The sequence below is a fragment of the Uloborus diversus genome, chromosome 2 (assembly GCF_026930045.1).
Source record: "Uloborus diversus isolate 005 chromosome 2, Udiv.v.3.1, whole genome shotgun sequence".
Classification (NCBI taxonomy): Eukaryota; Metazoa; Arthropoda; class Arachnida; order Araneae; family Uloboridae; genus Uloborus; species Uloborus diversus.
In genome coordinates this window covers 201,846,284-201,868,200 of record NC_072732.1, presented here as the reverse complement: position 1 = coordinate 201,868,200, position 21,917 = coordinate 201,846,284, and the positions used below count along the sequence as shown (strand labels likewise).

Genomic DNA, 21,917 nt, shown 5'->3' with positions numbered 1-21,917 from the left:
ATAAAAATTAGCAAAATTTTATCCTTTTTTGAGAATTGAATTTGTATGAACTGAAATCTTATTAATTTTTTTTGCACGTAAAAAATAAATCCAAACTTGGCGACGAGGTAAGTTTACGCGTTGACGTCGAAGCACCTTTACGCACGTTCTTACTGTGTCTTACAAATGAGCCCGTGACACTTTTTTTGCTCCAAACTGTCTCAAACCTTTTTAGCATTTTTCGGCTGTTAAGTTTTGAAAATTACCATTTAATTTTCAGTTAAGTTACACATTCGTATCTTATAGCTTACAATCATATAGTGCTGTCTTCATGCCTGTTCAGCTTTAACCTTATGCACTATTCTGTCTGTAATAAATTTGCTTTATTTTAACGATGATAAGACATTATGTTCAAAACACTAAGAGAACCACGTTAGGCGTCAAAATAAATATGCGTAAACGTGCCCCGTGTCCAGGGCAAGTTTACGCAACCGACTTGGACTCAAAAATATTTTTTTTTTAACGATTAAAAACACAAACTGAGCAACAACTGAATATACTAATTTTGACTCCATCAACTGCTTCCTAAAACCTCAATTTCAAACTTGCCTAAGTTAAAACATAAAAATTAGAAAATTCATTGAAAAAAATCCGCGTAAACGTGCCCTACAGTAAAATTTCAGTGCAGCGAATACCAATACAAGGAAGCTGTTTCAACGAAATAAATGTTCAGTCCAATTTTTATTGCTATTACTGCTTGAATTCCATTACAGTGAAATTCCCGTTACAACGAGCAACATTTATGGTTTCTTGAAGCTCCTTGTATCGGGATTTTACTGTATTTGTTATGAACTACAAACGTCCTGAGGTTTATTTTATTTATTTATATTTCTTTTTATGATTTATGCATTTAAATTTCAATAGAGTATACTTCATTTTATTGCGAAATTCAATAAACTAAATTATTAAGGGAAAGCAGGGACGGGGATGCAAGGGAGGGGTGATGGGGCGATCACCCCTCTCTTGAAGGGCACCTCATCGGTAATTTTTCGATATTGAAGTTCAAATGACGCAGTTTTAGCAGAGTTTTTGAATGTTAGCGATTGGGAAAAGGAGGTGGAAGGTTTTCTGCCATCCCCCGGAAATATTTCGAAATTGTAGTCCGAAACCTTTGTGATCGTTTTTGTAAACCTGTATACATTAAATGTAGTAAAAAGTAAGAAATAAGAATCAATTGCATTGCCCTTGAAAACTTTCTGGATCCACCCTTGAGCAAAGGAGAATGCTTATTTCTACTTTTCATGAATTGAGAATTAAAAAGTTCTTAATGTTAATGAAAGTTGTGGATCCAAATTAGTGGATTAATAAAATTATATTTATCAATTTAAAAGCGATGGGAATCACTGCAGTTATGTTCTATAATTTACGAAACTAAAAGTTGTGCAAAATATCTCACGTTAGCGAGGTATTAATTTTAAAAACGCTGTGGTAAAAACGTAGGACGTTGTTGCAAGATATTGCTATTAAAGTTGTTACTAAATATCTGGAAGAAACTAGTGCATGCAATATTTTAAAGTTGCAAGAGAAAATGTACCAGCATAAGGAAAAATCTTCATTCTATTCGGTGCTGTTTTGAAATATGCATAATTTTATTAATAATTAAATCAAATTAAATTAACATTTACTTCTTCACATGTACGTTCCACGTTAGTAGATCAATACTTAAAAACTAATCTGCTACAGTGGAAGGTATAGGTTTAGAGACATAAAATACTTTTCACTAATTTGCGTAAAAGTTGTGTAATTTAATCAATCAAAAACTTCACAAAATTTACGATAACACGGGCCAACGTTGGATAATAAAACTTCTTCATCATTTAACGTTATTACCTTTTTATTATGTTTTACCTTTTTATTATTATTTTTTTAAGTTAGTCTTAGGGTATCCACTTAAGTACTTTAAAATTTATTCACCTTATATTATCTCTTATTTAATATTATCTAAAGAAATCTCAAGAAATCAGATTCAAAGAAAATTGTGTTAGCTGACTACTTGTGCTGCAGTACTGCAGTGGTCAAAGGGTTATGATTAAAAAAAAAAAAGAGGGAGGAGAAAAATCGATCAACTTAGAAAGGTGGTAAACTGCACAGGTTTTACTGTTATGTGTTTTTTTTTTGCATAAGTTAAAAACTACTTGCATTGTAGAAACTAAACAAGTTAAGGGGTCTCATTACTCTTAAAATGTTAACGCGGCATTACAAATACCCATTACTTGTAACTAAAATTCAATACAAGTTATTATTTTAATTTTAAATTAAATGAAAGCTAAATATGTGAGAAAAAAGTGATGTAACATACATTTAAACAGTACAATTTTATTGCAGGAAAAAAAAAATATTATTTTTCTTACGATTCGAAGAATAACATCTTACAGCGCGCTCTCTCTCTCCCTCTTGCTATGAAATACGTGTATAATAAAATATTAATTTGAAAGTATTGACATATATTTTCCTCGGGATCTAAATTTAAAATTAAAAAAATATATATTTGTTTTTTTTTTCTAAAATTTTAAAAATAAATATCAAAATTAACCTAAATTTTGGGATATTTTTTTTAAAGAAATTAAAGTTTGACATTAAGTAGAATTCAGGTTCAAGTTATAATTATATGCTACAAAAATATACATAAAAAGTTTAATGAAATTTTAAAAAATGTTTTGAGATATTTCGAGCGAAATCGAAAAACAGACTTCGGAGAAAAGGAGATTTAAACAGCTGCTGTTGACAGAAATTTTCCTAGGCATAATTTAGTTTTTAAACTAACTCAATATTTTTCTTTTGCATATGGTAATAAATAAGGAATCCTATTGTTCGGAACAAAATTATGCATAACATATTTGTTTTCTCCCGAAAATCAAAAATTTTGAAGGTTAAAGGTCCTTAGACTCCTTAAGGAGTGGAAGTTCGTTTTAGAATATCATTCTTTCGCAATAATAGCATCCGCTGGAAGTTTTCATAAGTCATTAAATATTTTAGTAACTTATGATATAATTTAAAGTTGCACATGGGCACATGTGATTAATATAATATATATCCCAGTAAAATCTGAATCAGGGTGAGATCTTTCAGGTTATAGTACATTTTTAAGGAATGGTTAGGTTAAAATTTATTACTTTTATTAATGTTGAAAAAAAAATCACCTGTTCAGAGATATGGGATCCAAACGTGACCCAAGTACCTACAAAATAATCAAATATCAATACATGAAAAAGCCATGATCTATTGCAGTTTTTAAATTAATCCTTCAAAAGAGTTTACCTAAACCAATGGCTGAGATTCTTAGCCCTGATTTCCCTAAATTTCTGGAAAAAAATATTCAAATTCATATTACTTATAATGCAAAATATTAAGGTAAAAACAAAATATTTCAAACAATGATATTTAAATAATAACAAATATAGTAATAATAATACTAATGGTATTATGCATATACACACACTTGAATATAAGCAACGGCGGACAAGAAAACTGAATTACTTGCGAAACAATAGAAAAGAGTGCAACTAAGGTTTTCATGTAAAATTTTTATGCAATGATGGTGTATTGTTTCTATTAAATACAGTTGTATGATTAATCTGGATCACATTTTGTGAGGATTAATAAATTACTCTTAATTATTTCGAAAACTGAAGAAAAAAAAAGTGAAAATATGCAATATTTCAGAAAATGTGGAACAGAGCCACAGATGTACAAGTTCTGTTGTTAATGTGAAGTCTACTTAACTGAAATCATATTGCATACATTTAGTAGTGCATAGCTGCTGTTGGCAAGTAAACGGCAGTGTATGAAGAAATGAGTTTTCGAGATATTTGTAAAGCATTTTGGATTTCATATTAACAATAGGGAAATGTTGGAATGAGACGTTTTTTTCGTGTTTTTTTTTCCAACGGGAACTGAATAAGTTCGTAAGATAAAGCTGATGTATAATAGATGAGAAAAATGCAAAATAAAGGGAAAATGAAAAATTTGCAGTTACTGCCCTTCACCTGCCCACGGCAGTATATACCTGTGAGGAACGTTTTATTTAGTAGACCCTCCAGAAGAAGAGAGCTTTGCAATGGTCCCACATGGAAGCTACCAGCTTCTAAATGCACTCCTACCAATTTCCTAAACTAGAGCCTTATAAGGCTTTCCTACGGTTTTATCTTAGTATAAGGCTTTATAGCAGCAATTTAGTAATCATTATATACAACAGTTTTTAATTCGTGGTTAATCCGAGTCCAAATTCAAAACTTTAATATCTGACTTTTTCATGTTGGGCAGTTCATAAAGGGAGCAAATCGTGGGAAAATTAAGTTTCCAATGCCTGTAGTGTTATGGAGATGAAATCTTGGTAAGTTAGGCAACAAAATCATTCGAGAATAAGTTGGATTGTCCGTACTGATTTTACTGTATGACAGGGATTATTCAGAAAATATACGTATATTGGAATGGTAGTTTCATGAAAAAAATAGAAGTATTATTTATGGGACAGCGCCTTGTGAAATGCAAAGAGCACCGTCAGACAAAGTTCAGCAAGGTGCAAAACAACCTGCATGTTGAACCCGTAGTTGTGTGTTGGGAAAATGTTACCCTTCTAGAGGACAATCCTATAATGGCTGCCCAAACGTTGCATTGAGGAAGAACAAGGGATACACCCATTAAGCAAATCTATGAGTGGTGGACAAGTGTCACGACAACCATTGCTATCTCGTTTCTCAAGAATAAAAATCAAAATCAGGATTAAACCCCGCGAACTTCGAGTTCAGAGATGAATACACCAAGTCAAGCAAGTCTTGGAAGAGATACGTAACGCTTCAAATTGAGTACCTAAAGCTTGACCACGAAAAGTTGGCGATGTCCTTCAAGCGGAAACATTGATTGTGAAGCTTGACCACGGAGAGATGGCGGATGACCTTGAAGCGGAAATATCGTTTGTATTATTTGTTATTAATATTTGTTAGGTTGTTTGTTATTATTTTGTAGCAGATAGAATCAGAGAGAGCGCACCTCTTACTACTCGACGTTTTCTGGCTGGTTCTATCAATTACAAATGATACAAATGATGTTTCCGCTTCAAAGTCATCCACATTTGTAGTAGGTAGCTTGTTATTGATATTATTTTGTAATAGATGTGATCAGCGAGAACGCGTCTCCAACTACTCGGCTCTTTCTGTCTAATTCTACCTATTACAAATGAGGCAGGGAGAAGCAAAGGGATGTAAGTGGACATTTTAAAGTTTCGAGTAAAGCGACTATAAAGATAACGTTCTAGGTAAGCTTTCATTGATTTTTTTTCCTAAATCAAGTTGTACAGCAGCACTTACCAGGACTACTATAGTGCCACCTCTTGCCCCAAGACAGAGGAGGGGTTCCCCTACCATGTGTGCTATCTCCAAATTTTTAATTTTCTCACTTATTACATCCCTTTGCCTCTCACTGCCTCAAATGATGTTTCCGCTTCAAGGTCATCCGCAATCTCTCCATAGTCAAGTTTTATCATCCCGAGAGCAGAAACAGCGCGACGCTGTGACGAGCGGATTCTTGAGATAGTCTGCAGATTTTTTCTTAGTTGAGGGAGGAAAAACCCCCCAAAAGAAATTTAAAGAGAAAAATTCTTACGTTTCAGCTAATGGAGATTTGTGCCTTATTTTCTGGGACATAATCCACTGGTATATAAATGGTTTTTGTACTTGCATGTTATTTTCGCTCGGTGCCGATTTAGATGTTACAATCATTTACAGTCATTTTATTTTGCAGACTTTTTAGTAAATCTTTAGTCTCCGTCGCAGACTTTTGAAGAAAAAAAAATCTGTTACTGGGCCTACCTGTATCTCATAGTGGGCGGGTAGGACAGGGAAACTTGCCGACTCATGGGATTCGTAGCCATTGAGCTCTCACTTGAAAGTAATCCTTCTTCCATGCATTCCAGGATTGCAATTGGCGCACGGTTGCTGCTGAAAACCAAAATAGATTATTCGAGTGCGTCTTAGGGAAAAACCAGTTTAGATCGGTCAAAAAATCCACTTGTCATAAAATGTTAGTAAAACTATTCAGGAATATGTTGCCAAAATTTAAGTGAAACAATTCGATTAGTTCCGATGTTATGAGCATTGAAAGTGACTGTGGAGATTCGAAAATGTTCACAGCATTTTTTTTTTTTTTTTTCAAACGCATTTTTCTCGAAACGACTTTTTTTCAACTGGTGTGCAATCTAGCTCAAAGAGTTTTTGACCAATCGTTCTGGAAATTTGTGTGAATATTCTTGATTCAATTATAATCTATATGAAACTAACTCTACGATGGTATTATTATTATTATTATTACTATTTTTTGATGCAAGAATTGTGAAACAAATGGTAGAAAAACATTACATTGCAATCGAACGCCTCAAAAACGTGCAATTTTCGAATTTTTTGATCACAATTAGGTTATTATTCTAGGAAAATATATTGTTTACGTGAAAGAAAAATTGTAATGATCACAGGGGAAAATTGTGGCTTCGGTAATGCACACCAGCAACAAGCTCTGATGGCGACCACCGACGGACTGCAGCTTTTAACTCCACTAATTCTGGTAGGAATGACTTCAAAAAATTACAAGGTGTACTTCAAAAGATGAATAAAATATCCTTCAAGTTTAAAGAAATTCTGGTTTTTTATTTCTTGTTTAAAAAAAATCACGAATAACACTAATAATAATCTGGTTTCCCCCCTTGAAGATAATTTAATTGGCACGAGTTCTTGAAAATGTATAATTAATGAAAGAAAATTTTGGGCTAAAATTTAAATTATGTCCGTTTATCTTCGTTACCGGAAGTAAAGGATGTATTCTATTCGTACAAAAACTTCTTTTCAGATTTCAAAATGAATTGAATTTAATCATTTATGAATTAAATTCAATCAATTTTTTCGTTAACGTTCGCACGCACTAATGCATAACTGTCTAGCCTAAATGCTTTCGTTACATTAATTTAAATAAAAAAAAATCGATATTTTCAAATCATCCAATTTTTTGTTTAAAGTTTGTTTTTTTTTCTTCTCAATCGACTGGCGTCGATGTTCGCTTCATATTGACGTTTTAGAATCAGTGTTTTTTCGTTGTCTTAATTTTAAAATTGAATTAAAAACATGTCAATTTAAAAAAAAGAGAAATTGGTCATGTAATTGATTGGGCTCGAGATAGAAATGTGACAAGCCACAAGTAGTGACATTTCGATCAAAACTTTCGTTTCTTATAGCTAAAACTAAAACAAACATGACAATGGATTATGTCATTTGGTAGAAAACATATCTGATTTTAGTATTCCAGAATATAAAATGTATAATACCTTTGAAAAAATTTAAAAAAATATTTTTAAATTGGAAATTGGTTTGCTGAAAAATTCACATCATGTGGCACATCACATTTTTGCCCCAAGCCCTTCAATTGTATTTATGAAAATACAGTAATGGTGATGTCACATAGAAGCATTAAGCTGTGATGGCGACATGCATCCAATTTAAAATAGTATTAAAGATAGACTTGGTGAGGAAAAAGCTAAAAAACTGTTTTATTTACATTTGGGAACTGAAAAAAAAGAGCTGATGTGTGCATCACATGACTTCCTTTTACACCAATTTAATGATAATAGTAGTGCCTTGGAGTAAGCAAAGAAACACTTTAAATATTTTTGTCCCAAGTTTGTTGCGAACTGAAGCAAAAAAAAAAAAAAAAAAAAAAAAAAACGTTTTATACAGATTAATTTTCCCAATATTAGACATTTTAATGTGATTCACTGATTAACTCTCTAAACATCGCCAATAGTGGCCAAATTGAAACCAGATTAAAATAATAATAATAATAATAAAGAAAAACAAATTCTTGACAAAAGTTGGCGACCAAAAGTTGGCGATATGTCGCCAAGTGCTTGCCAAATTATAGCACCTCTTGAGTTTGCATTGATATTAACAATGATTTCCCCCCCTAAAAGATGTAAAAGATCCCCTTAGAAACATCCGAATTTAACCAAAAGGGGAGGTGCACAACTAGATCCAGTAGGAGTCGACATACCAAATTTCAACTTTCTAGGACATATTGTTTTTGAATTATGCGACATACATACGCACATACGCACGTACATACAGACGTCACGAGAAAACGCGTTGTAATTAGTTCCAGGATCGTCAAAATGGATATTTCGGGTGTCTATACGTTCTTAGACATATATCCACGTGTGGTCGGGTAGAAAAAAAAAAAAAAAAAACTCAGCATTTATTCGGGGGCGAGCAAAATGGAAATTAAGGCCTATTTTTGAGTCAAAATTTTTTTGTGAATACAGTACTTCCTTTGCTTCGTAAAAGGAAGTAAAAAAGGGAGTGTCAGTGGTAAAAGGGGATGTGATATACTCTCGGGTTTTTAAAAAATGAAAATTACTCCCTCTCTAAGCAACTTACCTACATATAAGTAGAATTTCAATGATGCAGTTTATCGAAAATTGCTTTTATTCAGTTAAGCTCAAATATTTGCCATTGCTTATGTTTTCTCTCAAAGATCATTAATTCACTTAGAGAACTACGCATTTTTAATGTCAAGAAAATAATATTCGTAAATTTGAAGAAAATAACAGCTGCGTACGGTATTTCTGCTTAGTTTGAAATTCGATTAAGAAAACGACAAATTTCCGATTTATACCCCGAGGGTTATAATGACGAGAAAAATTAAAACAAGAGAAATGTTTAGTTTGATTTCAGTCTATTTAATTCGATTTGTGAATATTTTTCCTTCTCCAGGCGACATTTTAAAATGTCATAAGATACTACAACTTACCTAGTACTTATTTTAGTATTCTAAAACTTAATTATAGTCCGTTTGATTAAAGTTATTAAATATAAACTAACAAAACTATCATTAGGTCTCTTTTGCAGTTAATTTAGATTTTTTCCTTCTGTTTGACATGCAGCAGCTATTGTTTAGTTAAAATTTAATATAATTAAAATAAAATGTAATGGGCTAATTTAATTGGTTTAAATATGACATCATTGGTTTTGAAAAGATGTATACCAAAGGGGACTTTCTGTAAGAATTTGATTTTGTGAAGATTAGGGAAGTGGGCGACGTATTCAGGGCTGACGAGAGGCCTAGTTGGTAATTAGGGTCCCGGATAAGAATCGGGGTTGCATAAGTTTGATAGGTTTTCTGGGGGAGGGGAGGGGGGCGGTGACCAAAGTGACAAAGAGCCAACCTTGGCTCTCGGCGACCCTGGACGCATTTAAGTACAGTATAACTTCCTTTATCTGGATTAACTGGGACCAAAATCAATCCCCGGATAATCGGAAATCCGGGTAGTTTGGACAGGGGCGGGATGGGAGGTCATGGGAAGTCACTGTGGCCTCCTGAAAATTTCCTTATTCGGCATCGTTCGGCAAAAGGAGTTCTATGCGGCTAAATTATCATCATTCGGCGAAATTTCGAGTTCTATTCGGAAAATTGAGCATTTTCGCCTTCCCAAATGTTTAAGTTCGGGGCGCCACTGAGTTTGGGGGACAAGCAAAGCAAATTCATATTTGAGTAGGCTTATCATTCATTACGAGGAAAAACCATATTTTCAGCAAAATTACGTATAATTGTTCAAAGGACACTAAAATACATCAAAACAATTTTTCACATAATTTCTTAATCATAAAGATTGGATCCGCTTACTGCCTTCAGATTCTAACACGTCGTTGCGTAAATAAAGCACGGTCAATTTAACGCTTTATCGTTACAGTTCGGTTGTAGTGGTTCTTGTTAGATTACCATAATTTATTGTACAACTCTACAGCATTTTTTCAAAGCTACAAATTTGATCCGGATGAACGAGGGCCGGATAAACGACGTTCTGCTGTACTTAATTTATTGAACGATGACCAAAGCCAGTCGTTCTAATTAGCAATGAAAACACGAACATGATGCATCTCCTAGTCATTGTAAACTCATGCACAGGTTATTGCAACAATGATCGCATTTGAATAGAATTCAAGTTTTTACGAAAATTTACTTTATGGGTCATTCTTCAAAAAGTGTAACTTTTCTGTCTCACGCCTTTTACAGAAAAAAATTTAAGGAACAATTCATTTAACAATGCTTTTTTAATTTCATCAAAAATATATCTATTTAAACCTGCCAACAATTTTTTAATAATAATTGTTATTTTACTATATTTTTGGTTCACAATATGTGAACGCTCACCTCCGTGGCATGTCACATGTTGCATAATGACTTGTTTATTAAAAGTATGCACTTATTTATTTATTGTTCCTTTCACCAGTGTCTCAAATTACTAATTGTTTAAGTATATTTAAAATTTTAATATTGTGGTTTAGCTCGTTTTAGTAGGACAAGGATTCATGTCACACAATAAATTCTCACCTCTGTTACCTAAACACAAAAGTGCCATTCTTCATTAACACGTGGCAGTAATGACATCAACTTTTTTCCATGATACAAGGGAGCCCCCTTGTTTATTTTCAGCCATAGTTGAAGTTGTGAGATTTTTGTCGAAAAACAAGAAGATGGATTTTGCTCTAAAAAACTGTGTGTTTATTGTGACTTCTCACCTCCATGAACTTGAATTTCAGGGATGGTAAATTTATGTAAAAAAGGAAGTTAACATGTTTTCATATCCTTAACATGTGCAGATTGTAGCAAACGAGGGTAAAAAAAATCCCTGAAAAATGTATCCATTAGGCCTGTATTAATGGAAAATTCCTCACCTCCGTGACAGACCTTATCAATGTCCTTATTTCTGAGTTGAAAATAACTGATGGAGGGGAAATGCATCAATCTTATGCATTCTAACCAAAATTAATAAATTGCCAGTATACGAGTATATTCTCAAATTTACTAAACATCTACTATTTTTAGCATACATTTGAACTATAAGGATAACTACTAATTAAGCCGTTCTTTAATCAGGAGAGCTTAATATAAGATTCCAACTAATCATAAAAATATTTCATTGTCTGCACAAGTAACAAAATTACTACTTTGATATTAAATTGTCCCACGATTTTTAAAACGTTAAAAGTTTTTTTCTTTTTTTGTTATTACCGTGAAAAAGGCATTTTTTAAAAAAATTTATGAGTAAAATAATTGGAACTTAGCTGGGTCATTGTTTATGGTTACTTCTAGTAGGTAAACACTTTCATGTAAAAATGAAAAAAAAAAAAGTTTTATAAATTGAAAAATATTTGCGTTCAGAAGTTAACATTTTCCTTGCCTATATCTATCAAGACCTATCTTTTGAATTACTTCAGTATCCTATTTTCTCTGTCTTAAGGCAATAGATTCATTAAAAACTATTAGAATATACGTTTATGGATCTAAGCAGGGCCCGATATTTCGCATATTTCTAGGGGGCGTGTAAAGGGTAGATGCTCTATATAAATTGTACCAAAAATCTGGTCACAACCACTTCCTTTTACTTATATTAAGTAGTAGATGTTTTAATAAATCAAAAGAATGGGTTAGTGTATTCATGTACGCGCGTTAGAAGCAATACTACTTAAATAAATTGCTTTTTTAGATATTTTGCTACACATATTAAAGTCAGAACAGAGTACTACTTAAATAAGTACTACTTAAATAAATTGCTTTTTAGATATTTTGCTACACATATTAAAGTTAGAACAGAGAGAATTAGTACTTTTCAGTGGGGTACTTCACTTGGTTCACTTTATTTCTTTGCGATCATTTTTCATTTTGCTCTTTGCCATCATCTTTGTTCAAAATTGTATGGAAACTATTTCTTTGGAAATATCATTCTTTAATTCGCCTTTTTAATAGACTTACAAAGGAAACAAGCCTTTAAACAACACTATAAGTTCCGTTAAAATGCGAAAAAAGTCCTCCAAATAACTCAAGTGACGCATTCAAATGTAAAACAAGCCACCAAGTAATGAAAAAGCTATTAAATAACGTAAAAAGATTGATTAAAACAATCCGTCAACTAAAAAATATGTTAATTTAGAAAAAGGGGATCAAATATGGCGACGACGTAAACGTTATCATTATATTTTCGGCTACTTAGGTAAATTTAAAAAATCGCCAATGTGACGTACCTGCAATGGAAAGGTGCAGAGAATTGTACTTTATAAAGGTTATGTTTTTAGCAGCGTATGTGATCTAAAGCTAAAACTGCAAAAATCCGTATGGAACGTGCATAAAGGGCAAAAGTACAATGTAGTAGTGCATCAGAGTGAACAAGAAAACACTTATTTAACTAATTATACTCCTAGTTTGTTGCAAACCGATGCAAATTGATGTTTTTCGTGCACAAAAAAACACGAATTGTGTTTTACAGAAACTCATTTCGAAATACAGACAATTTTAACATGATTCAATGGATTACTCGTTAAATATCGCTAAATTTAAACGAGATTTGAAAAAAAAAAATTTGAATTTTGACATCTTGAATTCAAATTATGTTTTTCGCAATCACGAGTGTGTGTGTGTGTGTGTGTGTGTAGGCGTGTCTATTTCTGTCCAGGCATGAATCTGTGGGTATGTGTGTGTATGCGTGTGTGTTTGTGTCTGTTTGTGTAGATGTGTGTATTTATGCGTGTGTGTATATATGCGTGTATGTTTGTGTCTGTGCATGCATGAGTGTGTGTGTAGGTGTGCGTATGTATGCGTGTGTGTCTGTGTGCAGCATGAGTGTGTGGGTATTTGTGCGTGTAGGTGTGCGTATGTATGCGTGTGTGTCTGTGTGCAGGCATGAGTGTGTGGGTATTTGTGTGTGTAAGTGTGTGTACGTATGCGTGTGTTTGTAGGATATGGACGCAACCTGGAGAAGGTTTTCGCTAGAGGAGCAGCAATAACGGGAGGGGCCGGTGGACAGTGGTGCTGCGGAGGGAGGCGAGGGGAAAATAAAAACATAGGAATTTAAAAACGGTCAAGTGAGAACAATAAGCAATGTGATTGCTCAAAAATGGGTTATCAAACCCTTGGCGATATATCACTAAACTACCCTTTTGGAAGATTCAAATGCAACTAATAGGGGAATTGCATCACTAGACCCAACTCAGAGTTCACATACGAAATTTCAACCGTCTACGCCATACCGTTTTGAGTTATGCGAAATACGTACATATAAGTACTCACAAACGCTAGTAAACATTGGAGAAACTTCAGGAGAGTTTAAAGAAGTTATTCAAAATGTAAGCTCACTTACTTATTTTTGATGAGGGTGTTGGTTTTATTGTGTTCACTTTTGACACTCATGAAGAATGATACCTAAGCCAGCCCGTCGGTGGTTGTTAGGACCAAAGATCCACCATGGACCTAAAAAAGAACGAAATTTGAATAGTGCAAAAATATTAGCAAATGAGACAGAAACTGCAATGAAACACTAGTAGGGGAATGTGGGGTAAAGTGAAATGGTGAAATATTTATTCTGCTTTTAGCGTCAACTGTCTGGTAATATTTTAGCTATACAGGGTTTTCCAAAACGACCGCATAAACTCTGTACAGTTATATTTCTCGTTGGGAGTACATAAAAACTGCCAATGGAAGCATTTCTGTACGATCCATAGTTTACGAGAAAAATGTGAGACACAAAGTATGACGTCACTGCCGGTGCAAGAAAAAACACTTTCGCGAACATATCAACAGTAGTATACGTACATTACGTATAACAACAAATACGTGATATGACGTTTTAAACATTATTATAGTGCCTAGAACATTATCATCTGGAACGAGATGCAAAATTTGTAAGTCCAATAAAGTGTTTTTTCTTGCACCGGCTGTGACGTCATACTTTGTTTTTTGTGTTTTTCTCGTAAATTATGGATCGTACTGGAACGCTTCTTTGGGCAGTTTTTTATGTACTCCCAACGAAGAATCTAGCTGTGCAGAGTTATGCGGTCGTTTTGGGACACCCTGTATAGTAGCACATGTAGTCTATTTCAGTCAGAATAAGAAAAAAAAAGAAAGAAAAAATGATTTTTTTTGAATATTGACATCTTGAATTCAAATTATGTTTTTTGCAATCACGAGTGTGTGTGTATGTAGGCGTGTATGTGTATGTAGGCGTATGTGTGTGTAGGTGTGTGTGTATGTGCGTGTTTGTGTCTGTGTGCAGGCATGATTGTGTATGTGTGCGTGCGTATGTGCATGTGTGTGTGGGTGTGTGTGTATGTGTGTGTGGGTGTGTGTGTATGTGTGTGTTTGAGTCTGTATGTATGTATGTATGTGTTTGGGTCTGTGTGTATGTATGTGTTTGGGTCTGTGTGTATGTATGTGTTTGGGTCTGTGTGTGTGGATGGGTGTGCAGGCATGATTGTGTTGGTATGTGTGGGTGCGTATGTGTGCATGTGTGAGTGTAGGTGTGTGTGAAGGTGTGTGTGTGTGTGTTTATGTGTGTGTGGGTGTGTATTTACGTATGTGTGTGTTTGAGTCTGTATGTATGTATGTATGTATGTATGTGTTTGGGTCTGTGTGTATGTGTGTGTGGGTGGGTGTGCAAGCATGATTGTGCTGGTATGTGTGGGTGCGTATGTGTGCATGTGTGAGTGTAGGTGTGTGTGAAGGTGTGTGTGTGTGTGTTTATGTGTGTGTGGGTGTGTATTTACGTATGTGTGTGTTTGAGTCTGTATGTATGTATGTATGTATGTATGTGTTTGGGTCTGTGTGTATGTGTGTGTGGGTGGGTGTGCAAGCATGATTGTGCTGGTATGTGTGGGTGCGTATGTGTGCATGTGTGAGTGTAGGTGTGCGTGAAGGTGTGTGTGTGTGTGTAGGATATGGACGCATATGGTACTGCAGAGGGAGGCGGAAGGGGGGAAATAACATCAAAGGACGCCAAAACAGTCAATAAGCAATGTGATTGCTCAAAAAAAAAAAAAAAAAAAAAACCGCCGAATGCTAAAGCATATGATGATACAGGCAATTTTCGATAACTGATACTCATATTGTAATAGTTTGTTGTAAGTCAACAATTATCTTTGAAATTAGAAAATGATAAAGTTCTTGTAATTAACATTTAAAATATTAATTGAGGCCTTCTAACATTCGGTTTAGCAATTATTTAGTTAATATTAAGCTTATTTGTATTTTAAATAGTTTGTGCAATTAGTGAAGTACACGCGGGGCAAAGTAAAATAGTTTATTTCGCTTAGTCACTTAATCGTTTACTAAACCACTTACGTATTCATTTATTACTTGATTAATTTCCATTAATTCATTTAGTAATTCAGTTATTTATTCATTCATTCATTCACTTATTTTCCAATTCATTCACTCTCTACTCACTCATTAATTTTTCTTCGTGTATTAATTTATTTGTTCATTTAACTGTTCGTTTATTGTTTCATCATCTTTTCATTTATTCATTTAACATTTTATTTTCTGCTTCATTTGATCAAAAATATTTTTTTTATAAACGAATAGGAAATATTTCATTAGAAAAACATTATATTTTTCACTTTGCCCCACGAAAAAAAAAGACTAGGTACTTTTCTACTTTTTTTTCCCGAAAACGTAAATTTTTTGAAAAAAAAAAGTACTGTTTTCATTGTAAAATACAATGTTTTTTCTTTATGCAGTGTAATTTTGAAAATGCTCAGTCATCTTAACTATTTCACTTTGCTCCGCATTCCCTTACTTAAAATTTAACTATCTTGGGCTCTGGTAAAATCCCGCAAAGCAAGTTGATGTGCAATTCGTTTAGATCAATGAAACCAACGTGGGGTACACGTTCCAACAGGGGGTAGTTTGCTTCCCTTTTTTTTACATGGAACGGCTAAGATATTATTATTATTATTTTGGCTTTCGATGATTTATTTTCTTTTTTACAGTTAACATTTTTTACCATCTTAAGGGAGGACCATGACAAGGGCTGCGCAGTGAAAGTGAATTTGAGTGATCAACCACTTATTATTTCAGTGACCAAAGATAGCTTAAAGCTACAGTTTTGGGACTTATACTTTGAAAACATCCCCTCTCAAGGGCGGATCCAGAAATTTTTGTGAGGGGGTGGGGGATCAAGTTTCAACGGACAGACCTCCATCGTAAAATAGCATCAATTAAGCAGGTGTGCCCATCCCTCCAAGGGTTATGGAGCAACCCTCATATACTACGGAGCAACCCTCCCCCCCCCCCCCAAATGAAACAAAAACCCTTTCAAATTGCGCACCCCTCCTTTCAAAACTTCCAAAGGCGCAACCAGCACCATGGTCATATTTCCTCAAATTTTCAAAATAAGTCACATTTCTTTTGGCAGACAGGTTGATGACGGTTGAAAAAAGCACGCGCACACACACATGCGTATGGTTTGAGATTTAAGAGTGCTCTGAAAAACGTTACGCTCATTAGAGATGATTATTCTTTTGAAAATGAACAAAAAACTCAAAATAGCAGTAGCTCAGTAAGCGAACCCAGTCAGTCCTTTTAATTATGATGCGCTGAAGAAGAAACACCTTGTAGAACCAAGTTTAAAAAAAAAAAAAGTTAACATAGATTCCATGTGTACTATTTTTTTCGAGTCTAAAAAAATGAACTTTAAAAATTATCATAAATTCTTGTTACAGGGGGGTCAGACGACCCTTTGATCCTTCCCTGAATCCGCCCCTCTTCCCCGTTATTTCTGTCCTAAAATGACACTTGTTACCCCCTCCTCTCTCTGTGCCAGGAAATGACCCCCTTCAAAACCAGAAGCTGGATCCGCCGTTAATTTAAACACAAATATGAACGAATCAAACTACAGTGAAAATGTTCTGTATTCATACATGTAAGCAAGCTCTATTCCAGATCACATGCTTCACATTTTTTCCGAGAAACTTTTTGGCAACGCTTCAATTTGTACCTAATGTCAAGAAACAAAACTAACAGCAAAACTGTATCAGGAGTTTGAAATAAGTTCATAAAAATTGAGCAAAAAAAAAAAAAAAAATGAAAGCAATGGTCCCACATCTATAATTTCTTCGCATTTGCGTGAGTAATGAAGATGGATTTCTATTTTGCAAATAAAAGAAGTGAAGTGAAAAAATCCAATGAGCAACTTTGTATGTAAAACGTAGGTGAGAGGAAAAAACTGTTAAAGTTATGTATTCCATCGCTCATCTAAATGGGTTTGATGGTGTTTTAAGATATGGAATCATATTTCGAGAGATTTAATAGGGTGGTTTTTTAATGTTTTTAAAAACATTTTTTCCTTCAGTTTTTCCTTCAGTTAGGAAGGGTATTCATTCATTCAATAGCGAGCTGATTGACGGCTTGAAAAAGCTGATATGTAAAGATTTTAAAATGTTAAATAATTTGTTCGACAAACATTGCTTGAAAAAAAATCAAGAAACAGAAAGCTTAAAAAAATAAAGTCTGTCATGCAAAGGAAAAAAAAAAAGGAGGAAGAAAAAAACAGCATAACAACTTGGTGCTGTTTTTTGAATCTTCTAAAACAGGGGCTCTCAAATTTTAGGTCGCGAGATGGGGAAGAAAAGTTTTAAGAAAATAAATTTATTGCTATGTTTTCATTAAAAAAAAAGTACACATAAAGCTCCAAAGAATACACATACAAGTTGATTTTTGTGTTGTAATTAGTGGGATACATGAGCTTGTTCGGAATTATTCAATTTTTTAATGTCTGGAATGAGCTTTGTAACACACAAAACAATGTCATTTTCCGGTGTCATACGATTTCTTGATTTTGTTTTTAAATTCATCAGTATGTTTGCTTCTTTGTTTTGTTATATTTGTTTCTTTTTCGTATTGCGTGCAATGATAGAACTTGAAGGAGCGCAAGGTCAATAATTGTCATAAAACTACTGCAAGACAATAAAATCAGTCAAGTCTACTTGTCTCTTATTATAAAATAATTCAAGAGACAAAAATTAATGTTTATTTTACTAGTTACTTAAATTAGTTATAAAACTTAAGCATTGGTGTATTTTTTAGTTATTGTTTTAGGGTTTAGACAGAGTTAAAACTGGGGGGGGGGGGGGTCGCCAAAATAATTAGTCTAAAAAGGGGCTCGTAATGGCTAAAAGTTTGAGAACGCGTGTCGTAAAAGGTCTCTGCCTGTGCTGAGTCATGGAGTGCAAGAACAGTACAACTTCGTTCATCCGGGCTAGACAGAACCAAAAGCAATCTGGATGATCGAAAATCCCGATATTCGGAACAAAAAACAAAACAATTTCTTGAATAAGCAGATTTATGTTTTATTGCAGCAAAAAACAATGGTTTGTCACAAAATTACATAGGAAAATACTTTGTCGTTTATTATTCAGCTACAGTGGTGCCGGACGCATAAACACATGCGACTGTTTTTAGGATCTTCTAAAAGGTCTTTGCTTGTGTTGAGTGATGGAGTGCAAGTACAGTACAACCTCGTTTATCCGGGCTATCCAGAACCAAAAGCAATCTGGATGAACGAAAATCCGGGAAATCCGAACAAAAAACAAAACAAGGTCTTTAGTAGGCAGATTTGTTTTTTAAAACAGCAAAATCCAACGGTTTGTAACTAAATTACGCAGGATCGTATCGCGCAAACGCTTTATCATTTATAGATCAGCTGCGGTGGTGCCGGACTAACGCTCCTTAAGTTCGCAAAGCGGTTTGTTTTTTATTGTTATAATTTATTGTGTTGATAATTTTCATTAAGATTTGGCTGTTTCATAAAAAGAAATGTTAGTTAATAAATTAAGAAGAAAAAAATCATGTAGCTTTAAATTTGTAAAATGCAGAACACACGCGTTTGGGTTCTCCTAAAGCTAGTTTGATGATTTTGCTGAAGTAAATAGCCACTTGTTCTTTAAAAAAAAAATGCATGGATTTTGGTTAGAGTACGAATAAGTAATGATGTTTTTCATAGGCAATACAGGAATACGTTTTTCACAGAGTAATGCAAATTTCGTTCTGTTGAAAGTCACTGGAAAGTGCATTACGTTCTACTCTTAACAATGTTCAATTTCAACTATTATATGAATGTCATTTTTATATGAATATAGTATTTTTATAAAATGACTATCCTCAATATGGATGTTCTCACACGTGTCAAGAATTTATTTATTATAAGGACATTTCACAGAATTTTGTCCAAATGTAGAGTCCGCAACATGACACTTTTTTTCTTGCCATAACTACTTAATTTACTATTTGATTGGCAGTTTGTGTGTTGGTAGGACTAACTCAAAATACAATTTTGGGCTAATCAAACAGTAAATTCAATGGCTATGGCAAAAAAGGTCATGTCAAAGGACTCTACATTTGGACAAAAATCTGTGAAATGCATATTTATTAATTATACGTATGTCCTCAATGAGGACATTCTTACACGTGTCAAGAATTCTTCCAAGTAATCCTTAACTTGGTATTTTATTAATTTTTTCCATTAAAAATTTCTAAACTGAATTCCCCATTAAATTCCTAGACACCACTTTTCGTCAGTATCATTGCATCAAATGTTGTTAAAAACAGAAACCAAAGGTTCTTAATCTTCTTCTACGCGGTACTTAGACCATTAACCCACGTCACTTTAAAGAGATTTCACTCTTATCATCAGCATATCTAAAAGTGTTCGTTACAGGCAGCATCGGAAGAGCCAACGATTAATCGATGGTAGGATGGCTGGGAGTACCGCGGATCTTTCGGCTCGTCACAGCCACGCTCATCTATAACAATAGCGCCTTGATCAAGATAAACTTTTTCGCGCAAAAGAACAATGCGAGAGGGGTTGCTTTCGGTTTCTATTCGTGGAACACAACAAACAAAACTGCAACCTGAAGAGTATTTTTTTTCCTTTCCCGCTTTTCTTTTAGCAGCTGAACGCAAGAACGCTGTTACCTCGACTGAAACTGGATCTGGAAGTCAGCACTAGTCAGAAATGATTTGCGTAAGTCATTTAAAATTGATGATCTTTCTCGTTTATGTTGTTCGCCGGAATATCTGAAAGGGAATTTTGAGCAGGGCTTTGAACAGAGGTGCCCCGATGGGAGGTCAAGGGAAGTCACCTTGATCTCCCAACCATTTCCTTACTCGGCTAATTTTGTCTAACAATTCGGCAAAATTATCATCACTCGGCGAAATTATGATTTCCCAATCGGAAAAATTGTCATCATTCGGCGAAATTACGATTTCTATTCGGCATAAGTATTATCATTCGGCGGAATAATGATTTAAATTCGACAAAATTATCATCATTCGGCGAAATTATGATTTTAATTCGACAAAATTATTATCATTCGACGAAATTATGATTTCCATTCGGCAAAATTATCATCATTCGGGGAAACTATGATTTCCATTCGGCCAAGTTTTCATCATTCGGTGGAATTATGATTACCCATTTGGCAAAACTATCATAATTCGGCGAAATTATGATTTTCCATTCGACAAAATTATGATTTCCATTCCTCAAAATTATCATCATTCGGCGAAATTATGATTTCCATTCGGCAAAATTTTGATCATTCGTCGAAATTAGGATTTCCATTCAGCAAAGTTATCATCATTGGACGAAATTAAGATTTCCATTTCGCAAAATTATCATCATTCGGCGAAATTATGATTTCCACTCTGCCAAATTATCATCATTCGTCGAAATTAAGATTTCCATTCGGCAAAATAATCATCCATTCGGCGAAATTAAGATTTCCATTTGGCAAAATTATCATCATTCGACGAAATTATGATTTCCATTCTGCCAAATTATCATCATTCGCCGAAATTAGATTTCCATTCGGCAAAATTATCATCCATTCGGCGAAATTATGATTTCTGTTTGGCAAAATTTTCATCATTACGCAAAATTATCATCCTCTGCGAAATTTGAAATTCTATTCGGCTTCTTAAGACTTTCTGCCCTATCAAAAGTCGAAGTTCGAGCAGTTCTGGTTGCGGAGTTGGAACCGGAGTCGTGGAATCAGAGTCTGCGGATCCGAAATTCCCGGAGTCGGAATCTATTATTTTCGCTCCGACTCTGCAGCCCTGATTTTGAGCTGTCTTCGAGCGTGCGTTTGAAATGGTTGGGCAGTATATACGACAAACGACACAGAAAACATTATAAGCTTTTATTGCTTCTGTGTTAACGTTAACCAAGTGCTTTTTCAGTATTTATTCTATTCAAGCATAATTAATGCATGCATTAAGTATGAAAATAAGGTCGGAGAAGTGCGCATTGGTAGGGCACAATATCGAGCAAAATTGTACTCAATAAAAGGCAGAACTAGTTCCTTTTTCGTCTTAAAAAGAAGTGAAAGTGAAGATAAAAATGGTGCTATGTGTGTGATTACGCTAAATAGGCGAACACCCTGATTTTTGTAAGAAAAAATGGATTTTGAGAAATATGTCTATATTTCTTAGAATCTCAAATGTTTACAAATATAGAGAATTATCTCTATTTTTCTCAAAATCGCAAAACCCCCAATGTTTTCTTTGTAAATCCGCAATTGGTTTTTAAATCGATGAGTTATTGAGAAAACTGGAAGAAATTTAATAAACTCAAATGCAATGCTTATTACAGAAATTTACTTTTTCTTTCTTGATTTTCTCATTACCACGTTTTCAAAGTTTTTACTTACGCCAACAGCTCTAGCGAAAAAAGTATTCACTCTAAAGATTTGAGAAACTTTGCAAAAATGGTAATTGAACATATTACTGTGATATAAACCAAGAAAGGTTAATGTTCATGCAATATGTGGTTTTGAACTAATGATCAGTTAAACTTAGGGGGAAAAAATAATGTTTTCGGGGAAGTTTTCAAACATTTACCCATTAAACTGTTTTTAGTCAATTATTTTTAAATTGGAGGGTCATATCACTCCCTGGCATCTAACGAAAGAGATAAACACAAAAAGTTTGAAAAATGAAGAAAAAGTGAATGCACTGGAAGTGTGTGTTAAGAAAATGGCAGCTTTTTGCTAAAAATGTGGCTTTTTTATTAA

The 21,917-nt window shown here is 34.0% G+C and overlaps 1 protein-coding gene across 1 annotated transcript in view; it reads right to left on the bottom strand.

The window, feature by feature from the left end:
• The window catches only part of LOC129216243 (voltage-gated potassium channel subunit beta-2-like), a 128,541-nt gene that overhangs the window by 30,974 nt on the left and 75,650 nt on the right, over positions 1–21,917 (bottom strand). Inside the window, exons 2-5 of the mRNA XM_054850442.1 lie at positions 13,211–13,320; positions 5,847–5,972; positions 3,298–3,341; positions 3,180–3,217 (exon numbers count right to left, since the gene is read on the bottom strand). Of these exons, the coding sequence (XP_054706417.1) occupies positions 3,180–3,217; positions 3,298–3,341; positions 5,847–5,972; positions 13,211–13,260 (258 nt within the window). The 5' untranslated portion in view covers positions 13,261–13,320. The remainder of the gene's footprint in view (positions 1–3,179; positions 3,218–3,297; positions 3,342–5,846; positions 5,973–13,210; positions 13,321–21,917) is intronic.